Source organism: Engystomops pustulosus, chromosome 1 (genome assembly GCF_040894005.1).
Source record: "Engystomops pustulosus chromosome 1, aEngPut4.maternal, whole genome shotgun sequence".
Classification (NCBI taxonomy): Eukaryota; Metazoa; Chordata; class Amphibia; order Anura; family Leptodactylidae; genus Engystomops; species Engystomops pustulosus.
This window is the reverse complement of record NC_092411.1, coordinates 71,538,967-71,557,349: the sequence shown is the minus strand read 5'-3', so window position 1 is coordinate 71,557,349 and position 18,383 is coordinate 71,538,967. Positions and strand designations below refer to the sequence as shown.

Below are 18,383 nucleotides of genomic sequence, written 5' to 3'. Positions count from 1 at the left end.
AACATTTGACAACTTCACTCAGGTATAGAACCTCACTTCTTTTTTCCTAAGAAAGAAGAGAGTCTCCTCTTTTATATGAATCTATGAATTTGTATCTAAGTGTTAGGAAAACGGAGATATTAACTGTTAAACTGCCGTTGGGAGTGATTTTTATATATACAAATTGCACCTGAAATTCCTCACTTTAAACCTGAATATCTTTGGATCCAGAGCACCTAGAAACAAAATTCATTTGAAAGAAGAGATTCTCCCTTTTCAGCCCTGGGCAATTGCCCACTTTCCCTACCCATAGCGCCGGCCCTGGAAAGGATATCAACCAACTATATACTTTGCACATCAATGACATTTTATATATGGTTGTATTTGTCTAATCTGTCATTACTGTAAAAGTGATGTGGAGCAATAAAATGCAATCTCTTTCATTTAACTGGAAGCAAAGTGGACTCCGATTGGCACTTCTTTCATCACAGAATGTACATGTTTGATGCGTTGTACTGATGGAAGATATTGCGCAGCTCCGTGAAGATTTTAGCTAGAAGCCAAATTTCCAAAGCCTCAATCACCACTAGGAGAGTTGAAAAAAAAAGAAGATAGCCAGACATATAGCAAATCACTGCATGGAGGGAAATTTGTCAAAAACATGCAAGAATATAGCATATTTTAGCAGAAAAAAGCAGATATATACTTAATTCTCTGAGCCTTTTACTATAAATGAGTTGTATTGACCATCCAGAGATTTATATCACTTCTAGCAGAAGGTGGCATCTCTGTTCTTAATTAAATCCATTAAGTACTGGTCGCCAAACATCTGCTGGGGCTTTATCATGACAATGAACCCAGTAGTAATTTGGAGAGCCAACCTTCAACATTCCTGCAAGGAAATATCTGTTTAAACTAAAATTGCCTGTGTGTGAGAAGGGCTATGGTAATAAGGAGTTAAGAATATATGGGTCTACGCTGTATATTTTTACAGACATTATTATTGTTACATTACTGTATTTATACTCAAGTATAAGCCAAGTTTTTCAGCACAAAAAATGTACTGAAAAACTCAAACTCAGCTTACAGTCGAGTCAAGAAAAAAAAATAAAGTCAGAAATAACCTTAGCGATGCAACCCGCAGGTCTTCTCTTCTTCAGTCTGGAAGTGGGAGGCCCGTGTGCACTGGCCGGCACAAACTATGATGTCAGCCTCCACTGTCATCATATTGTGCCGACACAAACACTCTGATGTCAGCAGTGGCTGAGGTCACATCTTGTGTGCCGGAGACCTGCCGCTGTCAGACCAAAGGTTAGAAGATCTGCTGTGGGCGTTGGAAAGGTCAATTTTGACTTTATTTTTTTTAGGAATTGGGCAAACTGGGGCTGGCTACTTACAGGGGCAGGGGGCTGGCTGACTATAGGGGCAGGGGTCGGGCTTTCTATAGGGGCTGGGGTTGGCTATATATTGGGGTAGGGGCTGGCTATATATTGAGGTAGGTGGCTGGCTATATACAGGGGCAGGGGGCTGGCTATATACTGGAGGAATGCTGGCTGGCTATATACTGAGGGCAGGGGATGGCTATATACTTGGGCAAGGGGCTGGCTATATACTAGGGCAGGGGCTGGCTATATATAGGGGCAGGAGGCTGGATATATACTGGGGGAATGCTGGCAGGCTATATAATGAGGGCAGGGGGCTAGCTATATATAGGGGTGGGGGGATAGCTATATACTGGGGGAATGCTGTCTGGCGTTATATTGAGGGCAGGGGGCTGGCTATATACTTGGGCATGGGGCTGGCTATATACTTGGGGAGGAGGCTCACTATATACTGAGGGCAGGGGCTGGATGGCTATATACTAGGGAGGAAGGGGACTGACTAGCTATATACTGGCTGTGACCAATGAATTTCCCACCCGAACCTAATTCAGGCAGTCTCTGGGTTACATACAAGATAGGGTCCATAGGTTTGTTCTTAAGTTGAATTTGTATGTAAGTCGAAACTGTATATTTTATAATTGTAGATGCAGACAAAAAAAATTTTCCCCAGTGACAATTGGAGTTTAAAATTTTTTTGCTGTAATGGGACCAAGGGTTATCAATAAAGCTTCATTGCAGACACTTTGCAGTCTGGGACTAAAGTAAAGCATCCAGAGAGCTTCGCCAGAGTTCACAGTGGGCAGAGAGGTTAGTCTTTAACTATGGGTCATCTGTAAGTCGGGTGTCCTTATGTAGGGGACCGCCTCTACTCAAATTAATAGGTTTTCCAAGTTTTTTGTGTTAAAATTAGGTAACTCGGCTTACACTTGTGTCGGCTTATACTCAAGTATATACGGGTAAGCTTGGTTTTTTTTATTTTACTTTGTATCTTCTTATCATACTTTAGGCAATTGTTCATATGTGGTAAAATACATAGGGTTATTTAAGGTAATCTTTCTCCAGAATGAGCTCTCCATGGTATTGTTTTAGCTTACACGCTCACTGCCAGATTCTTACAGCAAGCGTATTTGTATGTACAGATCTGAGTGACATGAATGGATCATGAATGAACTCTTTAGTGTGGGAATTAGTCTATGTAAAAGCCCCGAGGCGAACACTCTCTGATGTAATCCATCTCCACTGTCCATATAATCATATGTGAAAGGTCTATGATAGAAAAAAGACGTATGTGTTGTATATAGTGTTTATTATTAGCACATTGAACTTTCTGAGTATATGCAGTCAGTACTGATACACTGAGCATTGAGTAGACACAAAAATGAAGACATATCTATAATAATAACTATTACAAGTTTTATTTTGATGATAGATTTGAATCAGAAATAGGAAAACTACAGACTTGCAATAGTGTGTATGTAATATGGGATAAAACAAGAGCCTTATCAGAGCTAGTCTGAAGCAGACCTCAATGTTCTGATTACTTTGATTAGCCAATAAATTGTCAATCACCAGTCTAATCTATCAGCTTGGTAGAATGGACCACATTGTCTTTACAAGCAGTAAATATGCGTGTTTTACATTTGGCAGGAGGCTGTTTTCCGTGGTCAATACTAGTAGTGGTAAAACGTTCTCATCGTATATAAAATGACTAGTCTCACTCTTTTTTAATCTGACAACCTTATTGCTTATTACACTAAAAAGGTCACACAACCGTTGTTTTACTTCTGACATATCCTCTGCTCTAAGTGAAGTCAAACTGAGTGTTCCTAAATTGCCATCTTTTAGTGCAAATCTTGACACTAAAATGACACAAGATCATTACAACTGGGCAATCCTTGTGGATGCAGTCACCCTTCATTGATTCTCCATGTCTCATCAGCTCTCAAAATTAAGCTTGTCACAAAAATACTGATTTAATGATTCATACACGTCCAAGATCTTCTGTTACTCAGCTATTTCAAAAATTCAAAAAGGGTTAAACGAACTGTAGCTACTACTTTTAAGTCAATGAAGGTGGAAATAGGAATACACATTTTTTGAGTTTTGCCCACATACCAAAATCTGAAGGCAACTAGAAGACCGGCTAAAGTCTAAATATTTTACAGATTCCATGTTTCCAGCACAGCAATTTAAGCAGTAATTTATTTTTCCTTGTTCTTTGACAACTTTCAATTGTTCAGCCTCCTAAGGACACCAACACAGTTGAAAGGAGAAGGGCAAATTCGTGTATCATTGTAGGAAGATTCTGCAGGAAGATTCTGTGAGTCCTGTCTGGTGAACTTCATTCTAGGGTGATTGCCTGGGTGCCCACAGAGTGGGCTCCGAGTGCCACCACTGGTATAGGATTAACATGCTGTTACTATAATGTGCCATCCAACCCCAGAACAAAATCACAGTAAATGTACAGTAAAGGGAGACGCAAAACAGCCATAACTGGGGTTTTCTGTCTATTGCCATCAATTATTCCGCTCTCATAACATCTAAATATAAGTGAGCAATTTTAAAAATCTAAAATTGTGTTTAGTTATATGCCCTTGATCTGCAAATTCCTAGTAAAATAATTGTACTTCCCCCAAAACATAGACTTTGAATTTACATTCTGAAACCCAGAAGCTTTAGTTTGCCAAGGGAGAATACATTGGCAGACGATGAAATAGAATGAAGGGATAGACTATCCAGTGAGAGAATACACAGCCTTTCCCTGTGCTTCAATCTCAGAATGGAGGCTGTACACCCATGTTAATGACTTGCCTGCCAAGAGAGAATATGGATGGCAGGAAAAAAGGTCAAATTCTCTTTGTCATTCTTTTCTTAGTCCACGTTCTACCAGCCTTTATTATTTTTCATGGGTTCCACCATTGTTGCTCACCATTGAAAAACAATGATGAGCAACATATATGAGTTCTGAAGACATCTACAACTGGATTCATCTACAATTCATCTACAGCTTGATTCATCTATAATTCATCTATAACTAAAACTAAAACTGAGCATTTCTTGTATAAATCAAGAAGATGTATTATTGGCTGTTTATTTGATCTAGTAAAGAGCTGACTTTTAGGAAACCTCGCTTCTTCCCCACAAACCCCTAGGAGTATCTTATTCCGTTCTTTAATAGCTTCCAATTCTTACGTTTCTTTATTATTGCCCCATTATTTAAAAATCTACTTTTATTTTTCCTCTAACGCCGCTAACCTAATGTTAAGACGAGGAGCTCAAACACCGCAGTCATGCTTCCTCCACCTCCTTGAGGTCACTCTCCTTTGAAAATAACATTCAGTGTCTATATTATTCCTTCCTACTTCTTAGATTTCTCATATGCGCAAAGTGCAGTGCTTTCAAAGCAGAGGTGGAGGGAACTTGACTGCAAGGATTAGCTCCACACCTACTTGACTTTATGTTAGCAATAGAATGGATTTTGGCGCATCAGAAAAGAAGGAATAAGACACTATTAAAGGACATAATGAGCTACTATTGGATCATAGACAAGGCAACAGGTTTCGTTCATTCGGAATGTCTGGTGTTCAAAGTTTAGAGCAATGTAAACATTCACCAAATGAGTCATTCTTCTTCGATCTAGGTCTTTTATAGTCACCCTCTCTTTTATTCCAGACCAGTCGTTATTGTGAGTTACCAGTGGATGAAGGAGACTGACTCTGTCCCCATAAGCACAAATAATCAGTGGATGCAAGGTGAGCAAAAATAATGAAAGTAATGAAAGTAAAAATAATAAGACAATGGGGGAGATTTATTAGGATCTGTATGCCAGTTTTCTGGCACACAAGCGACCCACCAGTAATTGTGATTATTTCCCCCTTTAGGCAAGGAGGGGAGTGAAGGAGGTACAGCCAACAGCAGCATGTCTATAAACCTGATTACAGATTTCTGTTGTAAAAGATAAATGTCCCCAAAAACGTGTATTTGTTTTTCTATAATATTGTAAATTACTTCTAGGACTTTTAGTATGAAAACTAAATAAAATAAATGCTTTAAAGTGTGGAGAAATATCTTTTTCTAAGTCATCAACTGCACAGCACTTTGTCAATGAAAATTTGTTGGTGTTTAGCAGTATATCCCTTTTTTCACAGATTGTCTAAAATTGAGATTAAATAGGAGACAGAATTGTGGTTTCAAAGGGTTACCCTAGCACCTGCTAAAATGTTATACAACTCACTGACAAAAACATGTTCCCTCTGTCAGAATGAAAAGACACATTTTTAAAAAAATCCAGAAAAGAAAAAAAAACCACCACATTCAAAGAAATGTGTAAGAATATGACCCATGTGAAGGATTCTATGATACTTTGAATCCTTCCTTTTAAGTGACAGACAGAAAAGACAGTAAGAGAGAAGAAAACACGGCTCATCGGGGACAGGAGCACATTGACCCTTCGTTGCCTTCACATAACAGAGACAGCTGCACAGCTGCCAGCGAGGACGGAAGCCAAGGAACATGTGAAGATGCCAACAAAGCAATGGCCTGGTGTCACTGCCATACTCATAGACACACCAGAGCTGGGCGAAATGCCAGACAAAAGGCAAAGAACCCCCAAAATTCTGCCACAGAGGTTGCGTCATTATTATCTTGACATCCTTCCCAAGGTGACTCACTTTGCAGGAATTGGCATTTCCATATTGCTTATACAGCAGATTCAGTTGGCTGCCATGTTTCACACCCTTTGTAAATGAATGTAACATGTCCCAGATGCAGTGAGGTGCTTACAATATCTGACTGTTTCTCAGTCCAATGAAAATATGTCACGTTCCTGCTGCCCCTTCAGCCTGAGTCTGTTAATAACACAATTCCATACAATCTTGTCACTTCTGGCAATAAAAGGATTAAACTGTGAAAATGAGGGACATACCGTCATACTAGGGTATTGTTACATCTAGCTATTATACCATTGTACCTGAGTAGTCTATGGTTATATATGGGTATTGCACCTTATTACTAGTGTACTATTACATCTAGGTATTAAACTGTCGTACCTGGATATTGTATATTCATACCATCTAGGTATTATACATTAAACCGTCATACGTGGATACTCAACGGTCATACATTGTTCCATGTAGAGATATTGCATATTTTTTTACCAATCCCCTTATTGCTGCAGCTCTCTTCCATTTTTGAGTGTCCATTCACATTATCATAACTTTTATATTTGTATGCTTATAGAGCTGTATGAGGGTTTGTTATCTGCATTTACTAGTGTAATATTCCATGTAATGTACAGGGAAACTGGTTCACAAAAAAAAACAGTTGAACCATTTTCTTATGGAGTTGCATTAAAGGCTTTTACTTTATTTTCCAAATGACTCCTCTTTATTCTTTTTTGTTAGTGCACTCATGTAAATACCAAAGTTATATACTTGGTTATGGTTTAATCACTTTTAGAAAACAGATTACAGATCTACTATGGGAGAGGTCCTCGGCTGTTATAGAGAAAGATCCAGTCCCATGGTAAGATTAAATCCAATATGGAGGTCACATTCAATAAGTCCAAGCTCCAATCACGGGTGTCTGCTGCATAATACATTAGACTCCCACTGTGTACATAGAGGGTACAATGTCACCTCTCCATACATCCAATTATGATTTTATGGCAACGGCTTCTGTATACTATTCTGTATACCTAATATTTCATTCAAATCTCCTATAGACAAAGTGGGAGGAATGTAGTAAGACTGATGTTTTGCACGCTAGCCTTAAAGGGGTATTCTCATCTGGGCACTCACATTCAGTTTCATTAATCTGCCATATGTAAACATTTCTTCAATTGGATGTGTGAAAAATGTTCCTGTGTGAAGATAATTTCTCATAAATGTAGTCATAGGGTCCCTTAGAAACCAGACTGTGTCCCCGGATATGGCCACCTCTGCTGGAGTGATTGCACAAAGAAACAAAATGTTATTGTATATGAAATGTCCGGGAGATACTACATGTCCCGCAGTCTACCTGTGGTAATGATTACTGAATCCTGGTGGTCCGGCAGGACTCTATAGCGCAAGTCTGGCCACCGCTGCCAGAGTGTGACGTGGTCATATCCGAGGAAGCCATCTCGGAAATTATCTTCACACAGGAACATTTTTTTAAATTAACATCCAATTGAAGAAATGTTTACATAAGGCAAATGAATTTAATTAAATGTAAATGCCCAGATGGGAATACCCCTTTAATGTTCCTCACCAACATAAAGCTACCCGGATCTACTAGGTGGCTCCGGCCTCTTAATAGATACGAAAACCCTTCTCCACCAGGTTGAACCTCTGAAGACCAGATATGACTTGGTGGAAACTGTAGATATTTTCTCCGCCATATGGCGGAGGTTATAGCACATAGTTTACACTGCTGCCTGCCCTGCTACCCAAAAAAAAAATCAGAAAAAAACTGGTGAAGGTTGGGTTTATAACTTTATATCTCCACCAAATACCTTGTGGAAAAGTGGCAATAATGGCATAGGCATAGTGGGGGAGATGTACCGTATTAATGTGTCGGTCTGTAGACCAGTGCAGAGTACTACTACAGAGTTTTCTGCTGCGCCAGATTTATCCCGATGTCTGATGCTGGATGACAAATCTGGTGTAGTATAAGACTGTCTTTGTACTTTGTACTTCCTATTAGTTGGTCTAGTTATCTGCACCACAATTGTCTGGAGCACAAAGTTATTTTTCGGGGGCAGAGGTTAGTTCCTGGTGCGGCCACGCTCCCTTTTATCTAGGACTCACCACTTTTTCAGAGGAGTCGGAAAACGGCCTTAAAAAATGCAGCACACAGCAATTCAGGTGCAAATATCTCTAGATCTCTGGTGTAGACAGATTGATACATCTCCCTCAGTATGCTCCAGCCAAATATCTACTCTGAGCCACCCATAAACATATAGGCCTAGTTTGGCAGTTAATCTTTACAAACTTTTAGGACAAGACACCTCGTACCATTTATCTCCATGTTTACGAACAGACATATTTACATGTCTTATTGTTGATTTCCTAATGGTTGACACATTAGACATTATACCACATACATATGATGCTTGTACCATCAGTTTTAACCCTTCAGAAAATCCCCATGCAGATAAATCTACACAAGACTTTTTTCTCCTATGTTAGGGCAGAGATCTGCAGCCTCTTCATGTCTTTTTAATGCTGTAGCTCCCGACTAGATCCAAGGTCAGGTAATCGGAGCTTAGTTACTCAGTACAGCCTCCGCTCAATATGGGAGGCTGCCTGCACTTAGAGGAAAGGTGCATCGGCACCCACCAGTATTTATCAGCCAAAGCTGCTGCCAGTGTTGCTTTAGCATCTCCTTCCCCAGCCTGCGTTTCTACTAAACTCTGCTACATCAGTCGGACAGGATGGGGAAGGGATTGGGAAGCACTTCTGATGTCTTCTAGCTTCTTAGCCCTGCATTGCCCACTACATCATATAAGGTAGAAACAGTGTAAAAAATGTATGTATAGGAAGTGGGGAAGATGTTTACAATTCTGTTTACTGTATTACAAAACTGAAGTACGCTCACTGGCCACTTTATTAGGTACACCTTTCAAACTGCTTGTTAACACTTAATTTCTAATCAGCCAATCACATGGGGGCAACTCAGTGCATTTAGGCATGTAGACATGGTCAAGCCAATCTCCTGCAGTTTAAACCGAGCATCAGTATGGGGAAGAAAGGTGATTTGAGTGCCTTTGAACGTGGCATGGTTGTTGGTGCCAGAAGGGCTGGTCTGAGTATTTCAGAAACTGCTGATATACTGGGATTTTCACGCACAAGCATCTCTAGGGTTTACAGAGAATTGTCCGAAAAAGAAAAAACATCCAGTGAGCGGCAGTTCTGTGGGCGGAAATGCTTTGTTGATGCCAGAGGTCAGAGGAGAATGGGCAGACTGGTTCGAGCTGATAGAAAGGCAACAGTGACTCAAATCGCCACCCGTTACAACCAAGGGAGGCAGAAGAGCATCTCTGAATGCACAGTACGTCGAACTTTGAGGCAGATGGGCTACAGCAGCAGAACACCACACCGGGTGCCACTCCTTTCAGCTAAGAACAGGAAACTGAGGCTACAATTTGCACAAGCTCATCGAAATTGGACAGTAGAAGATTGGAAAAACGTTGCCTGGTCTGATGAGTCTCGATTTCTGCTGCAACATTCGGATGTTAGGGTCAGAATTTGGCGTCAACAACATGAAAGCATGATCCATCCTGCCTTGTATCAACGGTTCAGGCTGGTGGTGGTGGTGTCATGGTGTGGGGAATATTTTCTTGGTACTCTTTGGGCCCCTTGGTCCCAATTGAGCATCGTTGCAACGCCACAGCCTACCTGAGTATTGTTGCTGACCATGTCCATCCCTTTATGACCACAATGTACCCAACATATCTCAGACTGGTTTCTTGAACATGACAATGAGTTCACTGTACTCAAATGGCCTCCACAGTCACCAGATCTCAATCCAATAGAGCATCTTTGGGATGTGGTGGAACGGGAGATTCGGATCATGGATGTGCAGCCGACAAATCTGCGGCAACTGTGTGATGCCATCATGTCAATATGGACCAAAATCTCTGAGGAATGCTTCCAGCACCTTGTTGAATCTATGCCACAAAGAATTGAGGCAGTTCTGAAGGCAAAAGGGGGTCCAACCCATTACTTGCATGGTGTACCTAATAAAGTGGCCGGTGAGTGTAATTTGCTCCTGAAATGCCATGCACCACATTTATTGGAGTTTTACACCATTTTTAGGCAGTTTTCTGATTCACCCAAAAAAGAGGATTGTTCTCAGCACCTTAAGCCAGAAAATTCAGTCTGTGCACCATAAAATTCAATATTGTGGTGCAGCAAACTAGACCATTTAATAGCAGGTGCAAAGTACAACTCACCAGTCTTAGGCTACATTCACACGCAAGTATGCTAACCCAGCGAGCTGGGCGAGCATACAGCAGGCGCGTTCACCCCTCTCCATAGGAGAGCACGGCCATTCTTACAGCCAAAGATAGAGCATGATTTAGCGGGTACGGCGTGGACTGGTGAACACACGTTGTAGCCACCTGTCTGGGCGCCATAGCATTTGGATGTATATATATCTTTAAGGCCAGATATACAACCCCTGAACGGTCGTGTGAATACTGCAACAGATTAATCATCCAGCATCAGACAAAGTGATTAATCTGGCGCAGCAGAGAATTGTCTAGTTCTTCTCTACACTTACCTCAAGACCAACACATTAATACTTCTCCCCCAATGTGTTTTATGTTTGTGTGCAGTGTGCTTTTTGTGTATGCATGCGAGATGTCTGATCTAAAGGTGAACAAAGGTTACCCACATGTATAATGTATGAATGTAGTGTGTGTCAGTATTTTCTTGTATTGTGTATGGTTTAAAAACAGCATCTCTCCCCACATTGTATAATACCACCGCCACACTGTATAATACTATCTTCCACACTGTATAATATCACCCCCCACACTGTATAATACCACCCAACCACACGGTATAAAACCATCCTCCTAAATGGTTTAATGCCTATTTAATGATCCTTAATAGTGTAATGCAAGCCTTGTGTCCCTACACAGTATAATGCACCACTTACAACCACAGAAAAGTCACGGGCAGCATGCAAGTCGCCTAGGAAAACCTCGGCACCGCCAGACTAAAAGTAAAAGATGATCTATGGCAAGGGCACCGTGATGCAGGCCGGGTGTGTATGATTTACATGGGTGGTGCTCAGCCGGCAAGTGGCAACTAGGTATTTCATACAGACAGAAGAAAGACAAAAAGAAAGACAATGCACCACTTAAGTTGCTTGATATATTATGCCACCTCAGTGACTGCACATGCAGCATCATGCGCCCACGCACCTTGCACACACAGCACAATTGGCGCTTCCACACACAGCATCATGCGCCCATTTATGCAACATCATGCCCTCTCTGCACCCAGACATGCACCATCATGCCCCCTCAGAGTCGGTCAGCAAAGTATCATCTGTGTCGGCACATGCAGAATCATAACCCCCCGCCCCGGACACTTTTTTAGCAGTTTTGCCCATTAAAGCCGGTACTTTTCAAATACGAATAGAACTCTGTATAACAATATACTGCTTAACTATATATGAATTGAAGTCAGCAGCAATACTTGACTATGAAGTTCACAAAGCGATAATCCTATACAGTCTCTTGTGGACGAGTACAAATCCACGTTAGAACTTTTTTGGGACTCATTTTTTATTTTTTATACTGTATGGATTTTCAATTATATTTTTAATTATATATGTAACTATATGTTTATAGGTGTCCTATTTTTAACCTTTGCATGTATTTTCTACTCTTCTATACCCAAGACGTTCTATGAGCACAATTATAGACCCCATTGTGTGAATGTTGTTTACTGAGAGGCCCCACAATCGCTTTATACCTTTAACAATTTTTGCCCCAGGAACCAAGATTCCCAGGGCAGAAAGGAGTTGCACCATTCGCTTATACTTGGGTATATAAAAAATACTGTGCACATTAAAACAGAGGTGTAGCTGCGCAGGGCATCGGAATGGTGAGTACTCCGGTTTTTTTTTATGTGCTGCACATACTGGGGGCTGGCAGGCTGTATACTTCAAGGGGCCGGCAGGCTGTATACTTCAAGGGGCCGGCAGGCTATATACTACAAGGGGCCGGCAGGCTATATACTACAAGGGGCCAGCAGGCTATATACTACAAGGGGCCAGCAGGCTATATACTACAAGGGGCCGGCAGGCTATATACTACAGGGGGCTGGCAGGCTATATACTACAGGGGGCTGGCAGGCTATATACTACAGGGGACTTGCAGGCTATATACTACAGGGGGCTGGCAGGCTATATAATACAGGGGGCTGGCAGGCTATATATTACAGGGGGCTGGCAGGCTATATATTACAGGGGGCTGTCAGGCTATATATTACAGGGGGTTGGCAGGCTATATATTACAGGGGGATTGCAGGCTATATACTACAGGGGCTGGCAGGCTATATACTGCAGGGGGCTGGTGAGGTATATACTGGGAGGCTGTGACCAATACATTTCCCACCCTAGGCTTATACGCGAGTCAATAATTTTTCCCAGTTTTTGGTGGTAAAATTAGGTACCTTGGCTTATACTCGAAATATTCCTCGAAAATTTGTGTGACCTCAGAGACTGTCAACTGTCCAGTAAATATTTATCAACTTAGGCAAATCTTGTCTAGAAAATTGCGGAACCCACATCTATCCCTGGAAAAAGGCCCCCCACCCCTTTCCCCCCTGGTGAGGTGGCTGCAAACTGCCCAATCGACATGGGAAATGAATGTAGAAGTAGTTGCACAAATTGGGTTGTTTCCTAAGAATACTCACTCTCAATATTATTACTACAACACTGTTACTTCGGTTACAGCAAATCAATATTTGATTTAGTATTCAAGTCCTAAAATCCTTTTCTGTTCCATCTCTATTCAGGCACATATACCCTATGCTCACCATTCATGAAGGCATCCTAGACAAATTACACTGCTCTGCACATGGAAATGAACTCCTTATGTAAATTGATCTTGTCCTTTGACTAAATAGATCCAGAATTATGTTGGGATGTGCTCCCTCAATCTCATTTATTTTCTCCTATTTGAATTCAATATCATCTTCTGTTTCATAAAATCACATTACAGACACAACTAAAATGTTCTTTAAATCCCAGTCAAATCCCAGACAGAACATCTCTTTCTATTAGCCAAAAACAATGATGCAAAACCAATGCTTTCTAGCATTATAATCAAGTGTATTGTAATTTTATTAGGAAATCCCCTTATAACTGGGGTCCAGTCACCCATCACAAAACTATCATCTGTCTTGTGACAGGCACAGATCTGTAATGTAATCATGAGTGATGGATATCTGGGACATGATTCTTTCTTTTACGTTGCTTTAGAAACAATACATGGGTCATATACCTAATAACCCACTAAGTAAAAATTGTATAGTGTAGTATGCACACTTTATACATAGATAGATAGATAGATAGATAGATAGATAGATAGATAGATAGATAGATAGATAGATAGATAGATAAATCTTTTATTTTTACTGTTGACAGTTTTTGCACCCAAAAGACTAATTCTTGTGATTTGTGCCCATCTTCATGTTCTTTTGTATAGGCTGTGGGCAGTAACATCATATCAATGTTTTTCCTCCACCACAGGATGTTGTATAAAAATGCACAATATTTATGTAAATATAGAAATTCCCAGAAACAGAAAATATAAAAAGGCAAAATGCTGGACAGAAGTATTGTGTCAACTGATGTGCAACTACTAATCCCAGCATAACCTCACGACTACAATGGCAGCATCAAACGACACTTGTTGTTTATAGGTATCATTGAAATAAATAAATATATATATATATAGGAAAATGGCGCAAGACAATCTAAATAAACAGCAATGGTGGCGACTGCTTTCTAAGATCCATCAACTGGTTAATGTAACAACCAAAGTATTTAAAAATAGAGCAAATGGATTTTCCATAGGACGAGCAGGAGTGAGGTCCGTGGTAAAATGTAGCATTTGATCTACTGTTTCTGTTGAGCTTTATATAAAACATTGCAGACAGATATAGCTGCCCCTTTATAGACTGATAACAATAGCCCTGTCTGATAAGCGGGCTTATTTCCAGAACAGAAATACAAGAGAAAATAAAGCTTCCTGTTGGATCCCTGGAGAGTTATAACTGGCATTACCTATGAATAGCCACCTCAATAAAGAGAGAAGCATGACATCCCTCACATGTGAAACAATAAAACTGAGAAGCAGGACCATCACAGGAGGATGGAGAATCACAAGAGAAAAAGGGAGGAACTCTTGAGCGTTGGCAAATCTGGAGAAGAACGCAGAGGATTAGAAAGCAAAGTTGAGAGGAGGCAAGGAGAGAGCGAGAAGCGGTGTCTACTGTACATCCAGATGTCACCTTAACACCCACAGATCTCATTTCTCAGCAAGCCAAGGTGAAAAGAGAGACTAATACTTGTTACTACAAGACAAATGTCTGAAGATTTATGAGATCTGCTCTGGGCTGGTTTTCAGAAATGACTTAAATCATCACCTTTAAGCCAAGTAACATATATAAAGGCGCGAGGCCCTCGGTATAGCATCCAATCTATAATGAATTATTAAAAACCCTTTATTTCATGGTTGCCCTTTTACTACATCTTGGGACTTAACCCAAAGAGGAATACATCACTTTATAAATTCTTCATGTTTTTGCAATAGTTTTTGGGTTCTTTTTGGGTATTTTGGTTGCCCAATTAATCTTACAAACAAGCTTTACATTAACCATTTCCCTATTAGAGCGCCCTTATACTGTCAATAGGACAAATCTAGCAGCTCTGGTCCATAATGTGGGAACTTTATTTTATGAGACTTAAATTGTTAACATGTTTTAGGCTACACTTAGCCCCTAGTCATAATGATGTGTGAGTGGTCTCTGTATTGATCCTCTGGGATATAAAAGCAATGTATAAGAGAGTACATAAAGTATTAGAAATACTGAATTTTGGTTGACCTGTCATGGGAAAAGCTTCATACGGATTAAAAGTAATAGTTCTTCCCAGTGGCATTTTTGTTGGGATCTGTTTAGCGTGTCCAAAACCTTTCCATTTATACAGGGCACAACCTACAGTCACTTGGAGCCTTATTAAATAACAATAATTTTACTAATATTTTACATATATAGGCAACTAATCCAGCCATGCACTGTGTAAATAGAGATCCAGATCCACAGAAATGCTCTCAATCTGTTTCTCTACTATAATATCACTGGCCCCAACAAACTAATGAATCACAGCATGTTTATATTGAGCTTGTCATCTCCAAAGCCAAATGTCCGTATTGTGCTGTCATAATGTAGCCTCAAGATGGTGTATCTGTTGGCAGAGCAATAAGGGCCCATTCACTGCTCAACAGTAACTGTTACCAACTGTGCCCAGCTGCCAGGCACACGGAAGGGCATAACACATAGAAATTACATACAAGTCAATGATTAGTACATGTACAACGTGCCCAATACATGATGATGATGATGTGTTAGCAGCTTGGTGTGTGTAGTAGTTGGCATATTCCATTGATTATCAGCCAAAAATAGAACAATTTCATTGAGTCCCAGGTGGGGAACATCAAAGTGAAAATAAGTAAATGAAAGGGATGTGTTTCTGAACTCTGAGGCCGGCAGCACACATGGCGTTTTGAACTCGCTTAAAAGCGCAGTCCGTTAAAAAATGCATGCGTTTTTGACCCGTTTTAATTAAGATAATTGGTAAAACCGGTCAAAAATGGATGCGTTTTCAAAAAACTGACTCCTTAAAAACGCCCCAAAAGTGGGTTCAAAACGCCACCTGTGCTGCCAGCCTTAGCTGCATGCCCAGGGCAGTAACACACAGGGTAAAGCTTGGAAATGGATCAAATACGGATCAGACAATTCTGAACAGTGCAAGATACCTGCCAATTGTAACATACATGACATTCTCTGAGATGTAATTTGTTTTTATGTTGTGATTAGATTAACCCTGTCATTTATTGAAACATTATTGAAACATTGTGCCAAGCGTACCGCTGATACATAGCCGAGGATCTCCAAGTCAGTGACTATTTCAGTGCCACAATGAGTGATAAAATACTGTAGTCTATGTAGTGCCCACTGTGTGTTCATTACCCCTAGGTCCTGCCGCCTGTGTCACCAATAATAAGATGGCACCACAAACCACTACCTTTCATCTCTAAGGGGTGTTAGGAGACTATCTGTCACGGCAGATTGATGATCCTGGAAAGTGATGCAGGGGTGGAAGGAAGACAAATACAGGCTTCCATCACCTCACTTCACACATCAAGAAAGCTTCATTTATTTACAACTTAGCCATTCCTATTGGTTGCTCGGATACTTTAGATACAGCAGCAGAGAGAATAAATGCAAATACATTACTAAGGTTACAGATCCTGCTTTGAGGGTCTTGGCGTCAGGTTACATTGGAGTTATTACACTAAATACCATTCTTGTATCCACTACTGTGATTTGGTAGGCACAGGAGGGCTCCCTGGGGACATGGCTGGTACATGTGCTGCCAGGTAATACACCTTCCCTCTCCTCTGGTGATAAAGTAACTTTGATGTGAATGTGCCCTGTATATGGAGTACGTGGTGCTGGTGGCTTTGGTATCTCAGCCATAAGGACTATCATTAGTAAAATTACATTTGGTGATAAAATGTGAACAATAATTATTTAGCGGAGGGATCCTATGTTATTGTGAGGTACCATAAGCTTTATCAGGAATTTCTTCCTGTTTTGTGTCTTCCCTTCCCTAAATGTCTTCTTTGTGAGGTGATTAGGGGAATTATTTTGCACAAGTAACATGTCTGCTCCCTGCCTCTTGCTATCAGCCGAGTCTTGGAGCACATGTTCTGTGTGGAAAGTCTATGTGCAGGGCAGAGCTGAGTTTGTCGTCTAGCTGAAGTGTTGGTAACATGACAGACGTGACTGTACTGCTGTGAGGAGTTACATGACAGACTCAGCTCTGCTACATGTCAGGCATCCGTGCTCATGTGTGCGGCGCACTTTTCCATGACACCCTGGGGCTGCTGCCACATCTGACAAGGAGCAGGAGGAGGCTGACAAGGTGCAGGAGGAGGCTGACAAGGGGCTGGAGGAGGCTGACAAGGTGCAGGAGGAGGCTGACAAGGTGCAGGAGGAGGCTGACAAGGTGCAGGAGGAGGCTGACAAGGTGCAGGAGGAGACTGACAAGGTGCAGGAGGAGGCTGACAAGGTGCAGGAGGAGGCTGACAAGGAGACACAGGAAACTTTCACTGACCTTTCCCCAGCAGAGCAAGCGAGAGCAGGTGCAGGGCGGGGAGCGCGGCTACTATCCCGGATGGCATCTTTGGGGTCCCAAGCAGAGCTCAGTAGTGGTTATAGAGCAAGGACATATCCTGGCGGTGATGGCTCTAGAAGTCACCCCTGGCAGTGCCACTTGTAGGAGAAGCTGGCTGCCGCCCACATGGCAGGGGTACAGGCTACTAAGTTTACTTGCTCTCAGCACAGAAGAGTGATAACATCCAGTCATGCATGGAGCTTGCCCTGTGCAGGATCCCGACCCGGGCTGTAGTGTGCAGCCTCCCCTCTAGACAGCAGCATCTTCCAGCCCCAGCAGTGACAGAGCTCTGGACAGGAGAACTCCCCTGCAACTCGTTGAGTGTGAGGGTGGGCGGGAGCACGGGATTGGCAGTCTGTGTGTACCACTAGCGAGAGCACTGGGGGCTGGGGGTGGGCATGCACTGGCACTGGGGTGGGCGAAGCTGCACACCACGGGTGTACACGCTGGAGTCCGGGCTGCAGTGAAGTAGCTAGTGTGGGGCAGGAAGAGGTTAAGCCTGAGAGGCTTTATGTGTGAATACAGAGCAGAAAACGTTCAGCTTGTGACTCTTTTCTGTGACAAATGGAGGGTTTTCTGGCCGCTTCTGTGGAGAGCAGGGAATGTTCTGTCATTGAGAGGGGCAGCCTCACCAGGAGGGCGGCAGGGACTGGTCCTGGGACTGCTATTAACTGAGCTCAGGATCTCCTTCAATGGACACGGGTGAAGCCGGGTTATCATTCACATCCTATACGTATGCAAACCAGACAAGATCTCAGTGAAAAGAAACAATAAGAAAAAAACACACTAAGGTGTCTGAGAAAAAACCTGCTATTCTAGGAAACTCACCATCATGTAAACTCAGTCTTAAAAACGTATCACTGAATTATTCACTATTCTCTGGAGAAAATAAAGCAGCGCATTGGGATAGAAGGCATAAAATATACAAAGGTTACCCAAAGTTCATAAAGGTCAGGGGGGAAACATAGATCACGTCAGATTCTGATCCAGAGTCTGATCAGGGTTTGGTCAATGAAAAACTGACAATCGGTTTTCAGTGTCTCAGTTTTTTACACA

General features: G+C 41.6%; 1 protein-coding gene across 1 annotated transcript in view; it reads right to left on the bottom strand.

Annotated features, from left to right (window-relative positions):
• TMEM132B (transmembrane protein 132B) overlaps positions 1-17,602 on the bottom strand; it is a 390,335-nt gene extending 372,733 nt beyond the window's left edge. The window contains exon 1 of the mRNA XM_072144365.1: positions 17,268-17,602. Within this exon, the coding sequence (XP_072000466.1) occupies positions 17,268-17,334 (67 nt within the window). The 5' untranslated portion in view covers positions 17,335-17,602. The remainder of the gene's footprint in view (positions 1-17,267) is intronic.
• Between the last annotated feature and the right edge of the window lie 781 nt (positions 17,603-18,383).